This window comes from Mobula hypostoma, chromosome 18 (genome assembly GCF_963921235.1).
Source record: "Mobula hypostoma chromosome 18, sMobHyp1.1, whole genome shotgun sequence".
NCBI classification, from domain to species: domain Eukaryota; kingdom Metazoa; phylum Chordata; class Chondrichthyes; order Myliobatiformes; family Myliobatidae; genus Mobula; species Mobula hypostoma.
Window position 1 is genome coordinate 63,246,034 of NC_086114.1, and position 13,461 is coordinate 63,259,494.

General features: G+C 43.0%; 1 protein-coding gene across 9 annotated transcripts in view; it reads right to left on the minus strand.

The window, feature by feature from the left end:
- The window catches only part of ppip5k1a (diphosphoinositol pentakisphosphate kinase 1a), a 248,735-nt gene that overhangs the window by 74,790 nt on the left and 160,484 nt on the right, over positions 1-13,461 (minus strand). For all 9 annotated transcript variants that reach the window (XM_063071002.1, XM_063071008.1, XM_063071006.1 and 6 more), the window contains one exon: positions 2,168-2,261. In XM_063071002.1, the coding sequence (XP_062927072.1) occupies positions 2,168-2,261 (94 nt within the window). The remainder of the gene's footprint in view (positions 1-2,167; positions 2,262-13,461) is intronic.

Here is a 13,461-nt window from a genome sequence, read left to right on the forward strand (position 1 = left end):
ACCTGGAGTCAAAAAATAATCCCAGAATTTTATTTCCCTGACACTCAGCTCCTAGAAATGTTGCCATGAAAGTTGTGGTATATTAAAAAAACATACAGTGGCATGCAAAAGTTTGGGCACCCTGGTCAAAATTTCTGTTACTGTGAATCGCTAAGTGGGTAAAAGATGACCTGATTTCCAAAAGGCATAAAGTTAAAGATGACACATTTCTTTAATATTTTAAGCAAGATTACTTTTTTTAATTTGCATTTTTTACAGTTTCAAAATAACAAAAAAGGAAAAGGGCCCGAAACAAAAGTTTGGGTACCCTGCATGGTCAGTACCTAGTAACACCCGTTTGGCAAATATCACAGCTTGCAAACGTTTCCTGTAGCCAGCTAAGAGTCTTCCAATTCTTGTTTGGGGGATTTTCGCCCATTCTTCCTTGCAAAAGGCTTCTAGTTCTGTGAGATTCTTGGGCCTTCTTGCATGCACTGCTCTTTTGAGGTCTATCCACAGATTTTCAATGATGTTTAGGTCGGGGGACTGTAAGGGCCATGGCAAAACCTTCAGCTTGCGCCTCTTGAGGTAGTCCATTGTGGATTTTGAGGTGGGTTTAGGATCATTATCCTGTTGTAGAAGCCATCCTCTTTTCATCTTCAGCTATTTTACAGACGGTATGATGTTTGCTTCCAGAATTTGCTGGTATTTTATTGAATTCATTCTTCCCTCTACCAGTGAAATGTTCCCCGTGCCATTGGCTGCAACACAAGCATGATCAATCCACTCCTGTGCTTAACAGTTGGAGAGGTGTTCATTTCCTGAAATTCTGCACCCTTTTTTCTCCAAACATACTCATTGGTTCACTGCAGCCAAAAAGTTCCATTTTAACTTCATCAGTCCACAGGACCTGTTTCCAAAATGCATCAGGCTTGTTTAGATGTTCCTTTGCAAACTTCTGACCCTGAATTTTGTGGTGAGGACAGAGGAAAGGTTTTCTTCTGATGACTCTTCCATGAAGGTCATATTTGTGCAGGTGTTGCTGCACAGTAGAACAGTGCACCAGAGTCCAGAGTCTGCTAAACCTTCCTGAAGGTCTTTTACAGTCAAACAGGGGTTTTGATTTGCCTTTCTAGCAATCCTATGAGCAGTGCTCTCGTAAAATTTTCTTGGTCTTCCAGACCTCAGCTTGACCTCCACCGTTCCTATTAACTGTCATTTCTTAATTACATTATGGACTGAGGAAACAGCTACCTGAAAACACTTTGCTATCTTCTTATAGTGTTCTCCTGCTTTGTGGGCATCATTTATTTTAATTTTCAGAGTGCTAGGCAGCTGCTTAGAGGAGCCCATGGCTGCTGATTGTTGGGACAAGGTTTGAGGAGTCAGGGTATTTATAAAGCTTTGAAATTTGCATCACCTGGCCTTTCCTAACGATGACTGTGAACAAGCCATAGCCCTAACAAGCTAATTAAGGTCTGAGACCTTGGTAAAAGTTATCTGAGTTCAAATCTCTTGGGGTGCCCAAACTTTTGCATGGTGCTCCTTTCCTTTTTTTTCCCCCCCCACTCTAAAATTGTACAAAACAAAAATAATACACTAATCTTGCTTAAAATGTTGAAAAGAATGTTTCATCTTTAACTTTATGACTTTTGGAGATCAGTTCATCTTCTACTCACTTAATTATTCACAGTAACAGAAATTTTGACCGGGGTGCCCAAACTTTTACATGCCACTGTAACTGCTTTGTTAGACTTTGAGAACCAAGTACCATCAGTCACTTCAGGCTCCAAAGGAACTTGATGTCTAACTGCATGGTGAAAAAAAGCTACCACTTCTGCCTGAACTTTGAAACTTTCTGCTCTGCCAGTCTAGTCATTGAAAGATTTTCCTAATCTCACTGTTCTTTTAAAAATCTTCCATCTATCCCTATTAGATTTGCACCACTGGTAAATTTCTCTATTTATCTTATAAAATATGAATATTTATACCAATCCTCCTCTTAATCTTGCTCTAATAAAAGCTATACTACTCTTAACTCTGAGGTACCATTTTACTAAACTTATCCCCATGCTTCCAACGGCCTTGGAATTATTCCTACAGGGCATGAAAATTTGGAAACCACATATCAACTATAACCAAGTCAATCATTATATCCTAGAGGTTCCAGCAAATCAACATCTCTTACCCAGTCCGCTCTGTTTCACATCAGATATCTGCCTGGAATATGGTGGGACCAAGAGCCGGTATCCAGTGTACTTGGTGGAACTTTCCGACAGTACCTATCAACAAAGAGAGGCATCAATAAAAAGGAAAAGAGGGAATTTCAGGCCTTCACTGATTGCTGATCTGAAGACCTGCTTTGCCAAACTACCCTGTTGCAAACAAAGCAAAAGAAACACCAAGAGGTACAATCACAGACACAGTCGCTACAGTCAGGAAAATCATTATCTTGCACTGGAGGACTATTGGTGATCATGGAGAAATCAGATCTCTACACCCCAAGATGTATACGGTATCACAGACACAGCAACCTTGCCGACTAACAAAAATGTGTTAATTAACCCAATATTACATTAAGCCTTTTTCACCAAGCAACCTCTATTGAGGTGCTGTTCCCACTTCGTCTTAATTACAAGTAATCTATGCTTCACATTACAGTATTGCAATGGGAAAGACCCCTGGGTACCACATCAGATTGTCACAAATGAATGGGGAAGTGCTCTACGAACTTATTGTAGAAGAACATCGCTGGCATTGTCACATCAACCAAATGCAGCCACATGCTTCCGAAGGCACAACAAGTCCGTCGGGCAAATCATCAAACACAGAGTTGGACCTTCACCTCCTCCTGGAAGGGTTCAATTTACTCCTACTGAACCAACCACCAGCACAGCAGAAGGCAACATCAGGACAAGAAAGTGACAGCCTGCAACCATGAAGAGGGACTGATCATAAGCTAGTGTAAGCCAGTTGTTCCAATCCAAATCAACCCTCAGCTCAAATCCTACAGGTAAACATCTTCAAGAGGGAGGTGTTGCAGGAAGCCAAAACAGCCAAAGCCTATAGGTCAGCTGACAACCAATCCCAGGCTGATTTCCACTGCTTGGTCGTTGTTCCTATCAACATCTTGAATGTTGTTTGGGTAAACTACTTAAATAGTTGTACTTTGGAACCATTAGTTTTGAGATTTTTGGTTTTTGTTGAGTTTTGGCTTTGTTCTAGCTTCTGGCTTCAGGCCTCATCAGTAATTATAGGTGAACAAACACAACAGAGATACTTGATAAAAATGTATACCCCATCTCATCCAAATTCCCACCAAGGAAAACTGGGCTAGGGACATCCCAAGTTGAAAATGTACACGCTTCCTACAAGTTGATTCCTGCATCCCCTTGACTTTTTTTCAGGGTTTAAACAGAACTAATACCAGTACTCAATATTTTCTTTGAGTCTCTTTAAATGATTCCTTTCAAGTTACAATCTTTAGACATACAAATCTTCTGCATTCCACTATTTTTCCAATATACAGAATCTCTGAAAATGTGGTGCAATTTTGGAGCTTCCTCCGTCTCTGGAATAGTTCTGCTAACAATTACAACACAAGTATCTACCCAACAACACGAGAGATTGCTCATGCATGTGTTTTTCATTAAAAAAAAACAGGGCAAATCTAATCCAGCTAATTACTTTCCAATCGGTCTCCTCATCATCAGCGAAGTAATGCAAGGTATTACTTCCAGGGCCAAGCAGCAGCAATTAGTAACCCATTAGTAGTTTGAATTTCACCAGGACCACACATTCCAAACTATACAGCCTTGTTCCAAATGAGAACCAAAGAGCAGAAAGCCAGACATTTGATTTGATATCAAGGCATCATTTGAGTGTGATATCAAAGCACCCTGGTAAAAGTGAAGTCAATGAGCATTAAAGGATTAACAATGTTAATACAAAATACTCTGCAGATGCTGGGGTCAAAGCAACACTCACAACACGCTGGAGGAACTCAGCAGGTCGGGCAGCATCCGTGGAAACGATGAGTCAATGTTTCGGGCCGGAACCCTTCGTCAGGACTGAAGAGGGAAGGGGCAGAGGCCCTATAAAGAAGGTGGGGGGAGGGTGGGAAGGAGAAGGGAGAAGGCTGGAAGGTTACAGGTGAAAAACCAGTAAAGGGAAAGATCAAAGGGTGGGGGAGGGGAAGCAGGGAGGTGATAGGCAGGAAAGTAGAAGGAATAGGGGAAAACACAATGGGTAGTAGAAGGAGGCGGAACCATGAGGGAGGTAGTAGGCAGCTGGGGGAGGGGGCAGAGTGAAATGGGGATAGGAGAAGGGAAGGGGAGAGAATTACCGGAAGTTGGAGAATTCTATGTTCATACCAAGGGGCTGGAGACTACCCAGACGGCATATGAGGTGTTGCTCCTCCAACCTGAGTTTAGCCTCATCATGGCAGTAGAGGAGGCCATGTATGGACATACCCGAATGGAAATGTGAAGCAGAGTTGAAGTGGGTGGCTACTGGGAGATCCTGTCTGTTGTGGTGGATTTTCTTCGTCAGGACTGAAGAGGGAAGGGGCAGAACCGTCACAACAGACAGGATCTCCCGGTTGCCACCCACTTCAACTCTGCTTCACATTCCCATTCAGATATGTCCATACATGGCCTCCTCTACTGCCATGATGAGGCTAAACTCAGGTTGGAGGAGCAACATCTCATATACCGTCTAGGTAGTCTCCAGCCTCTTGGTATGAACATTGAATTCTCCAACTTCCGGTAATTCTCTCCCCCTCCCTTCCCCTATCCCTATGTCACTTTACCCCCTCCCCCAGCTGCCTATCACCTCCCCTCATGGTTCCGCCTCCTTCTACTACCCATTGTGTTTTCCCCTATTCCTTCTTCACCTTTCCTTCCTATCACCTCCCTGCCTCCCCTACCCCACCCCTTTATCTTTCCCCTTACTGGTTTTTCACCTGGTACCTACCAGCCTTCTCCTTCCCACCCTCCCCCCACCTTCTTTATAGGGCCTCTGCCCCTTCCCTCTTCAGTCCTGATGAAGGGTTCCAGCCCGAAACGTCGACTCATCGTTTCCACGGATGCTGCTCGACCTGCTGAGTTCCTCCAGAATGTTGAGAGTGTTGCTTTAACAATGTTAATGACTGGTCTTGTACCTCACACAAAGAAGGATGGCTGTGGTCTTTGGAAGCCAGTCATTCAAATCAAGGACATTGCTGCAAGAATCACTCAGTGCTGTATCCTAGACTTCTCTATCCATTACCTTCCTGTCTGAATGCCCTGCTGCCCTACCCCCATGCATTCCCAACTAACAGACACATTTTCATCTTGCACTGTTCATTTTTCATCTTTTATTGCTACGCTTTCACATATTTATCCTACTGTTTGTTTTAATGTAATGGTGCCAGAAACATTATACAGTCTTATACAAACATGCAGCTCACACTTAATGTCAACCTGTCAATCTTCAGGCCGTGTCATTCAGAGACTTGTGCTAATATTATTTGTGACCATATGTGCTGTGTGGGGCTATGTGTGCTGCATTTTGCACCTCAGCCCCAGAGGAACAATGTTTAATTTAGCTCTATACATGTGTATGATTGACTGAGAATTAAAAAAACTTGAAAAATCATTAGATCATGACTATTTCCAACAACAGCAAGTCTGATCACATACTCCTCACATTCAAAGGCAACACCAGCACCAGGTCTCTACAACCACTAATCAGAAACTCAAGCTGACAAATACACACATACAATGCAGGTCAGAGCCACAGAATCCCTTTGCGACTTGTCACCTGACACTTTCCATCATCTACAAAGCACAAATAGGAATGTGATAGAATATTCTCCACTTCAACTCCAACAACTCTCAAGAAGGGTGATGTTATCCAGGATGAAGCAACCCACTCAATTGGTGTTCCATCCGCTGCCCTAAACATGTATTGTATGCACAAGCACAAGAATTCCTGCAGTGAGTACTGGCTACAAAATTAATCACAATTACTCACCTAGCCTACTTTAAATACACTTTCCCAATTTACAACTTCTACCACCGTGACAAACAAGACCATTAGACATAGGAGCAAAATCAGGCCATTCGGCCCATTGAGTATACCCCACCATTCATAATGGCTGATTTATATTTCCTCCCAATCCCATTCACCTGCCTTCTCCCCATAGCCTTTGACACCCTTAATAAGCAAGAACCTATCAGCCTGTGCTTTAAATTACCCAATGACTTAGCACCCACAGCCATCTATGGTAATGAATCCACAGGTTCACCACCCACTCATAGAATTTCCTGCTCATCTTGGTTCTAAAGGGATGTCCTTGTATTCTGAGGCTGCGTCTTCTAGTCCTAGACTCCCCCTCTATAGGAAACATCCTTCACATCTACTCTGTCTAGGCCCTTCAACATTTGATAGGTTTCAATGACATTCTCCCCACATTCTTCCAAACTTCAATGAGTACAGGCCCAGAGCCAAACTCTCCTCATATGTTAACTCTTTTTTTCCCAGGACCAGCCAAGGGAAGCCGTCACAAGGGAACACAGAACATGTGAGTACCTCTGTCAGTGGCCCTTCACCACCACTGTATACGAGACCTGGAGCATCTACTCTGCCTATGGGTGCACCTTCACCAAAAGGACGAAAGCAGTTCAAGAAGATGACTCACCACTACCTTCGCAAGGGCACTTAGGATGGGCCATAAATGCTGGCCTTGCCAATGACAATTAGATCCAGAGAAACAAAACAACATGTTAAATTACACATTTAAATCTCGGAGAGGGACTTAAGCCCTTGATTTAATGACTTGGAGACTTAGCAAATTTTATCTGCTACAAAGTGAGTTAGTGAAGCTGGAAACAAACTTTCATCTGTCAATATCCCAAACAGATCTCTTTAAAATGTGAAGCTTTAAATTGAAATAACTGATTTTGCATTGTGATTCAACAATCTTCAATGCAATGGTCTATAATCAGAGCAAAGTACCCAGTGAATGAAAATATACTTCAAAAACATTTATTCTAGTTGAGATGCTTTTAATAAATTAAATTCCACTAATATGATATTTTTAACTTTGCAAAAACACTCCAAGCACTTCAAGGGATATCAAAATAAATTACATGGAGATGATGTTTGGTAAAGCCTGGGTCAAATACTTGTTTAAAGATAGAGTTTTTAAAAGAGCATTTGGAAAGTGGAAAGGCAGAAGAGGTTTAGAGAAAGAAATCTGCAATTTAGAGCCTTGGCAGCTTCACACAGCTGTCCGTTCCAGAGCAATTACATCTAGGGATGAGCTGAGTCCAGAGTTTGAGGGGCAGAAAGATCACAGAGAGCTATAAGGCTAAAATAGATTACAGAGACTAAAAAAGGTGTGTTTACAGGGACTTCAATTTAAAGATGAGAATTTTTAAATAACAGCTGTAAAGTCTTCAGATGTAAAGTGCTTATGATGGTATTACAGTTATTAGTAACATGAATAAACTATAAAAGCAACATAAAATTTTCTAAATAAACACTCTACAGATTAGTAAAACAAATGAAAATCTAAATCAGTACACAACTCATAAGACTGTCTGCATTCCTATTTATAAGATTATTCATGTGGATTTTCATTTGACATTAAATCTAATAAGCAAAAGTTATTCTTGTTTTCTCTGGATACAAGGGATCATTGTAGAAAGGTTGAAGAGGTAACCATCAATGGTTGCTGTGGTTATATTACTTGACAAGCGTTCTAGAGATTTGGACTGTCACTGTAAACCAAAATAGCTCACAAATCCTCTTTGCAGCAGTAGACCGTTACCCAGTATAACTTGTATGCGATTCCAGCCTTCTGAAGTCATCTCGCAAATCACCAAGAACAAAAACTAAGTTCAGCATCTGTCTAGGGTAACTAGAGAGAACAATAAATACCAATCTTCCCAATGACAGTTGTATGCTGAAAATAAAGTTTTAAAATATTATGAAAATGGACCAAATTGATTGATCATTTAAAAACGCAAACACGAGGAAATCTGCAGATGCTGGAATTTCAAGCAACACACATAAAAGTTGCTGGTGAATGCAGCAGGCCAGGCAGCATCTATAGGAAGAGGTACAGTCGACGTTTTGGGCTGAGACTCTTTGTCAGGACTAACTGAAAGAAGAGCTAGTAAGATATTTGAAAATGTGAGGGGGAGGGATGGAGCCAAGAGCTGGACAGTTGATTGGCAAAAGGGATATGAGAGGATCATAGGACGGGAGGCCTAGGAGAAAGAAAGGGGAAGGGGGGAAGCCCAGAGAATGGGCAATAACGGATGGGGTACGAGGGGGAGGTGAGGCATTAATAGAAGTTAGAGAAGTCAGTGTTCATGCCATCAGGTTGGAGGCGACCCAGACGGAATATAAGGTGTTCTTCCTCCAACCTGAGTGTAGCTTCATCTTTACAGTAGAGGAGGCCGTGGATAGACATGTCAGAATGGGAATGGGACGTGGAATTAAAATGTGTGGCCACTGGGAGATCCTACTTTCTCTGGCAGACAGAGCGTAGGTGTTCAGCGAAATGGTCGGGTCTCGCCAATATATAGAAGGCCACATTGGGAGCACCGGACGCAGTATATCACCCCAGCCGACTCACAGGTGAAGTGTTGCCTCACCTGGAAGGACCGTCTGGGGTCCTGAATGGTAGTGAGGGAGGAAGTGTAAGGGCATGTGTAGCACTTGTTCCGCTTACAAGGATAAGTGCCGGAAGGGAGATGGGTGGGGAGGGATGGGGGGGAGGAATGGACAAGGGAGTCGCGTACGGAGCGATCCCTGTGGAAAGCGGGGGGGGGGGCGGAGGGAAAGATGTGCTTAGTGGTGGGATCCCGTTGGAGGTGGCAGAAGTTACGGAGAATTATATGTTGGACCCAGAGGCTGGTGGGGTGGTAGGAGAGGACAAGGGGAACCCTATTCCCATTGGGATGGCTGGAGGATGGCCAGCTCTTGGCTCCATCTCTCCCCCTCCTGTCTTCTATCATTTTGGATCTCCCCCTTCCCCTTTCAAATCTCTTACTAGCTCTTCTTTCAGTTAGTCCTGACGAAGGGTCTCAGCCCGAAACGTTGACTGTACCTCTTCCTAGAGATGCTGCCTGGCCTGCTACATTCACCAGCAACTTTTATGTGTGTTGCTTGATTGATCATTTGCACAGTTCATTAGTAAAAAAAACAGGAGTGTGCTATTTGAGATGTTGAACCTGCTTTGATATTCAATACAATCACAGCTGACATGCTTATTTCGGTATTGATTTCTTACTCTCTCCCTACACCTCCTTATGCCTTTTGTATCTAGAGATCCATTTCCTTCTTAAATATTGACTTGGCCTCCACAGCTTTTTGCAATGGACAACTCCACAGGTTCACCATCCCCAGGTAAAGAAATGGCTCCTCCTCAAAGTTCTACATGTCTTGCCCCATATACTGAACCTGTCACCCTGATTTTAGACCCCTTCCCCTTACTTCCCTCCTCCACCCTAGCCACGAGAAAACTCTGTCTGCATCCAGCCTGTCAAACTCTGCCAGAATATGCATGTTTCAGTGAGATCTACTCTCATACTACCAGGTTCCAGTGAATTTAGCCAAATTGACCAACATCATCTCATATTACAGCTCAGTGTGTTCCGGAGTTCGGAATTCAGTCCCAGTGCCATTTGTAAGGAGCTTGTGTATTTTCCTGTGAGTGTGTGGGTTTCCTCCTGTTGTTCTGGAGGTCCAAAGATGTACTGGTTACTAGGTTAATTGATCATTGTAAATTGTCCTGTGATTAGGCTTTGATTAAATAAGCGACTTGCTGGGCAGAGTAGTTCAATGGGCAAGAAGTGCCTGTTCTATACTGCATCTCTAAATAAATCATAAAATCAATAGGTAAAGACCCTGTAGTAAGACATCTTCATTCCTGTACTCAAAACCTTTTGCATTGAAAGCAAATGTGCTGTTTGCCTCAACTTCCCGCTATACCTTTATTCAGTACTTCTAGAGACTAGTGTAAAAGGACATCTATTAACAATCCTGACCCTATCTTCATTAAATGCTACTCAGCCTTTTTATTTTTTTCTCTATTAAAGCAGATAACTTTGTGTTTATCTACATTATGCTGCCTACTCACTCAACTTGTCTATATTTCCCTTGCCTTATTGCAGTTTCACAACCAATAGCTAGCTCCAGCTTTTGTTGTTGAAATAGATACAGATTCTGATTTATTTACCACATGTATATGGAAACATACAGTGTAATGTGTTGATTGCATTAACACTCTACACACCCAAGGATGGGCTGGGGACAGCCTGCGGGTGTCGGCACACATTCCCGTGCCAGCACGGTATGCTCCAAGTGCTCAGTAGAACACCACAGAACACAAACAACAGTAGCAAACGAGCCCCCGTTCCTCCATCCCACCTACACTCAAACTCCAGTCTCCAGTTTCTGGTCATCAAGCTTCAACTTCTGATCAACCGTCGGTCTCCAGTCTTTGGTATTGATCGCCTAACTAGACGATGACGGGACCCTGAACTCCAGGCTCAAACCCCAAGCTTGCCGACTGACCTGTCATACCTTCTGCTCACATTCGATTACAGGACCCACCAACCTGGGACAGCCCAATATCCACAGATGTCCTGCATTACCCATCCGCATCGCTGCCCTTCAACTGTCGAGCAGAGGCCTAGACTCCAGATGTCCTTTGTCACCCATCCAAGTCGATGGACTGAGCGCAGAGCAGAGGCCTACTCTCCAGCCTGACCTCTAAATCCCACACATCTGTCCCTAATTTCTAATCTGACTCCTAACTTTGCTCTCTGTCCACAAAAGCAAACATATGAACAGGGAAAAAAAACAACTAAATCTGAGGCCACTATCTTGAAAAAGATCTCAATTCGGTACCACCTTAACCAAAACATTACATTCAGTTTGCCCATCCAAATCATTTATGCAGAGGTTTACACGAGGAAAGACTATTGTTAGATGAAAAGACTGGAGATGCTGAATTTCTTCCCTCTTTAAACAGAGTCAAAGTTATAGAGCATTACAGCACAGAAGCTGGCCCTTTGGCCCACCTGGTCTATGCCAAACTATTATTTTGCCTAGTTCCATTGACCTTCACCCAGACCATATCCCTCTATACCTTTCCCATCCGTGTACCTATTGAAATTTCTCTTAATGTTGAAATCGAACCTGCAACCAGCACACATATGTCTCAGGCTCCTCTTCATAGCCAATGCAGAGTATCCCTGAGACTGTTCCCCTCAATAATAAGGGTACCGCTTTGGATAATGTTGGTGGTGGGGGACGGGGAGCTGCAGTGACCAGATCTCTGGCACTGAGCACAAGAAAGGAAGGTGGGGTGGGAAGAAGAGAAGTAGTGATAGGGGATTCCATTGTTAGAGGAGAAGACACGAGATTCTGTGGACATGAAAAAGACACCTGGATGGTATGTTGCCTCCCAGGTGCCAGGGTCAGGGACATCTCTGACTGGGTCCACAGCATTCTAAAGGGAGAGGGGGAGCAGCCAGAATTCTTAGTACATACTGACATCAATGACATAGGTAGGACAAGGAAGTCCTAAAGAAAGAATTTAGGGAGTGAAGTAGAAAGCTGAAAAGAAAGACCTCCAGGGTGGTGATCTCTGGATTGCTGCCTGTGCCACGTGCCAGTAAGGATAAGGATAAGAATAGGATGATTTGGCAGATGAATACATGGCTGAGGAACTGGTGCAGGGACCAAGGTTTCAGATTTCTAGATCAATGGGATCTCTTCTGGGGAAGGTGGAGTAGAATCCTTGTGGATAGAGTTAAAAAGCTGCAAGGTGAAAAGACCCTGATGGGAGATATATACAAGTCTCTGAACACTAGCCAGGATGTGGGCTACAAATTACAATGGGAGATTAAAAAAACATGTCAAAAGGGCAATGTTACAATTGTCATGGGGGAAGGTTGGTGCTGGATCCAAAGAGAAAGAATTTATAGCGTGCCTACGAGATGGCTTTTTAGAGAGGCTCGTGTTTGAACCCACTAGGGCAAAGGCTATTCTGGGTTAGATGCTGTGCTTTGAACCAGATTTGATTAGGGAACTTCAAGTAAAGGAACCCTTAGGAGGCAGTGATCATAAAATGATAGACTTTACCCTGCAATTTGAAAGGGAGAAGCTAAAGTCAAATGTATCAGTATTACAGTGGAGTAAAGGGAATTACAGAGGCATGAGAGAGGAATGGCTAAAGTTGACTGGAAGGGAACACTAGCAGTAATGACGGCAGAACAGCAATGGCTGGTTTCTCAGAGAAATTTGGAAGGCGCAGGATAGATACGTCCCAAAGTAGTAGTACTCTAAAGGCAGAATAATACAGCTGTGGCTGACAAGAGAAGGCAAAAACAAAATTAAAAGTAAAAGAGAGGGCTTATAATAGAGCTAAAATTAGTGGTAAGTTAGAGGATTAGGAAGCTTTTGAAAACCAATGGAAGGCAATTTAAAAAGCCATAAGGAGGGAAAAGATGAAACATGAAGGTAAGCTAGCTAATAATATAAAGAGTAAAAGAGAGGCAAGAGTAGATATTGGACCACTGGAAAATGATGCTGGGGATGTAGTAATGGGGACAAGGAAATAGCGGACAAACTAATTATGTATTTTGCATCCGTGTTCACTGTGGAAGACAATTGCAGTATACCAGAAGTTCGAAAGTGTCAGGGGGCAAAAGTGAGTGGAATTGTTATTACTAGGGAGAAGGTGCTTGGGAAACTGAAAGGTCTGAGGGTAGATAAGTCACCTAGACCAGATGTACTAAACTCCAGGGTTTTGAAAGATGCAGCTGAAGAGATTGTGGATGCAGTAACAATGATCTTTCAAGAATCACTAGATTCTGGCATAGTCCTAGAGGGCTGGAAACTTGCAAAGTTCACTCCACTCTTCAACAAAGGAGGAAGGCAGAAGAAAGGAAATTATAGGCCAGTTAGTCTGACCTCAGGTGGGAAGATGTTGGAGTTGATGGTTAAGAATGAGGTCTCAGTGTACTTAAGAGGCACTTGATAAAGTGGGCCAATTTTAGCATGGTTTCTTTAAGGGAATTCTTTGAGGAAGTAACAAGCAGGATATACAAAGGAGAATCGATGGATATTGTGCACTTGGATTTTCCAGAAGGCCTTTGACAAAGTGCCGCATGAGGCTGCTTAAGAAGATAAGAGCCCATGGTATTACAGGGAAGATACCAGCATGGATAAAGGATTAACTTATGGGCAGGAGGCAAAGAATGGGAATAAAGGGAGCCATTTCTGGTTGGTTGCCAGTGCCTAGTGATATTCCGCAGGGATTGGTGTTGGGACCGCTTCTTTTTACATTATATGTCAATGATTTGGAAGACAGAATTGATGGCTTTGTGGCCCATTTGTGGATGACACGAAGATAGGTGGAGAGGCAGTTAGAGAAATAGAGAGGCTGCTGAAGGACTTAGATAGATTAGGAGAATG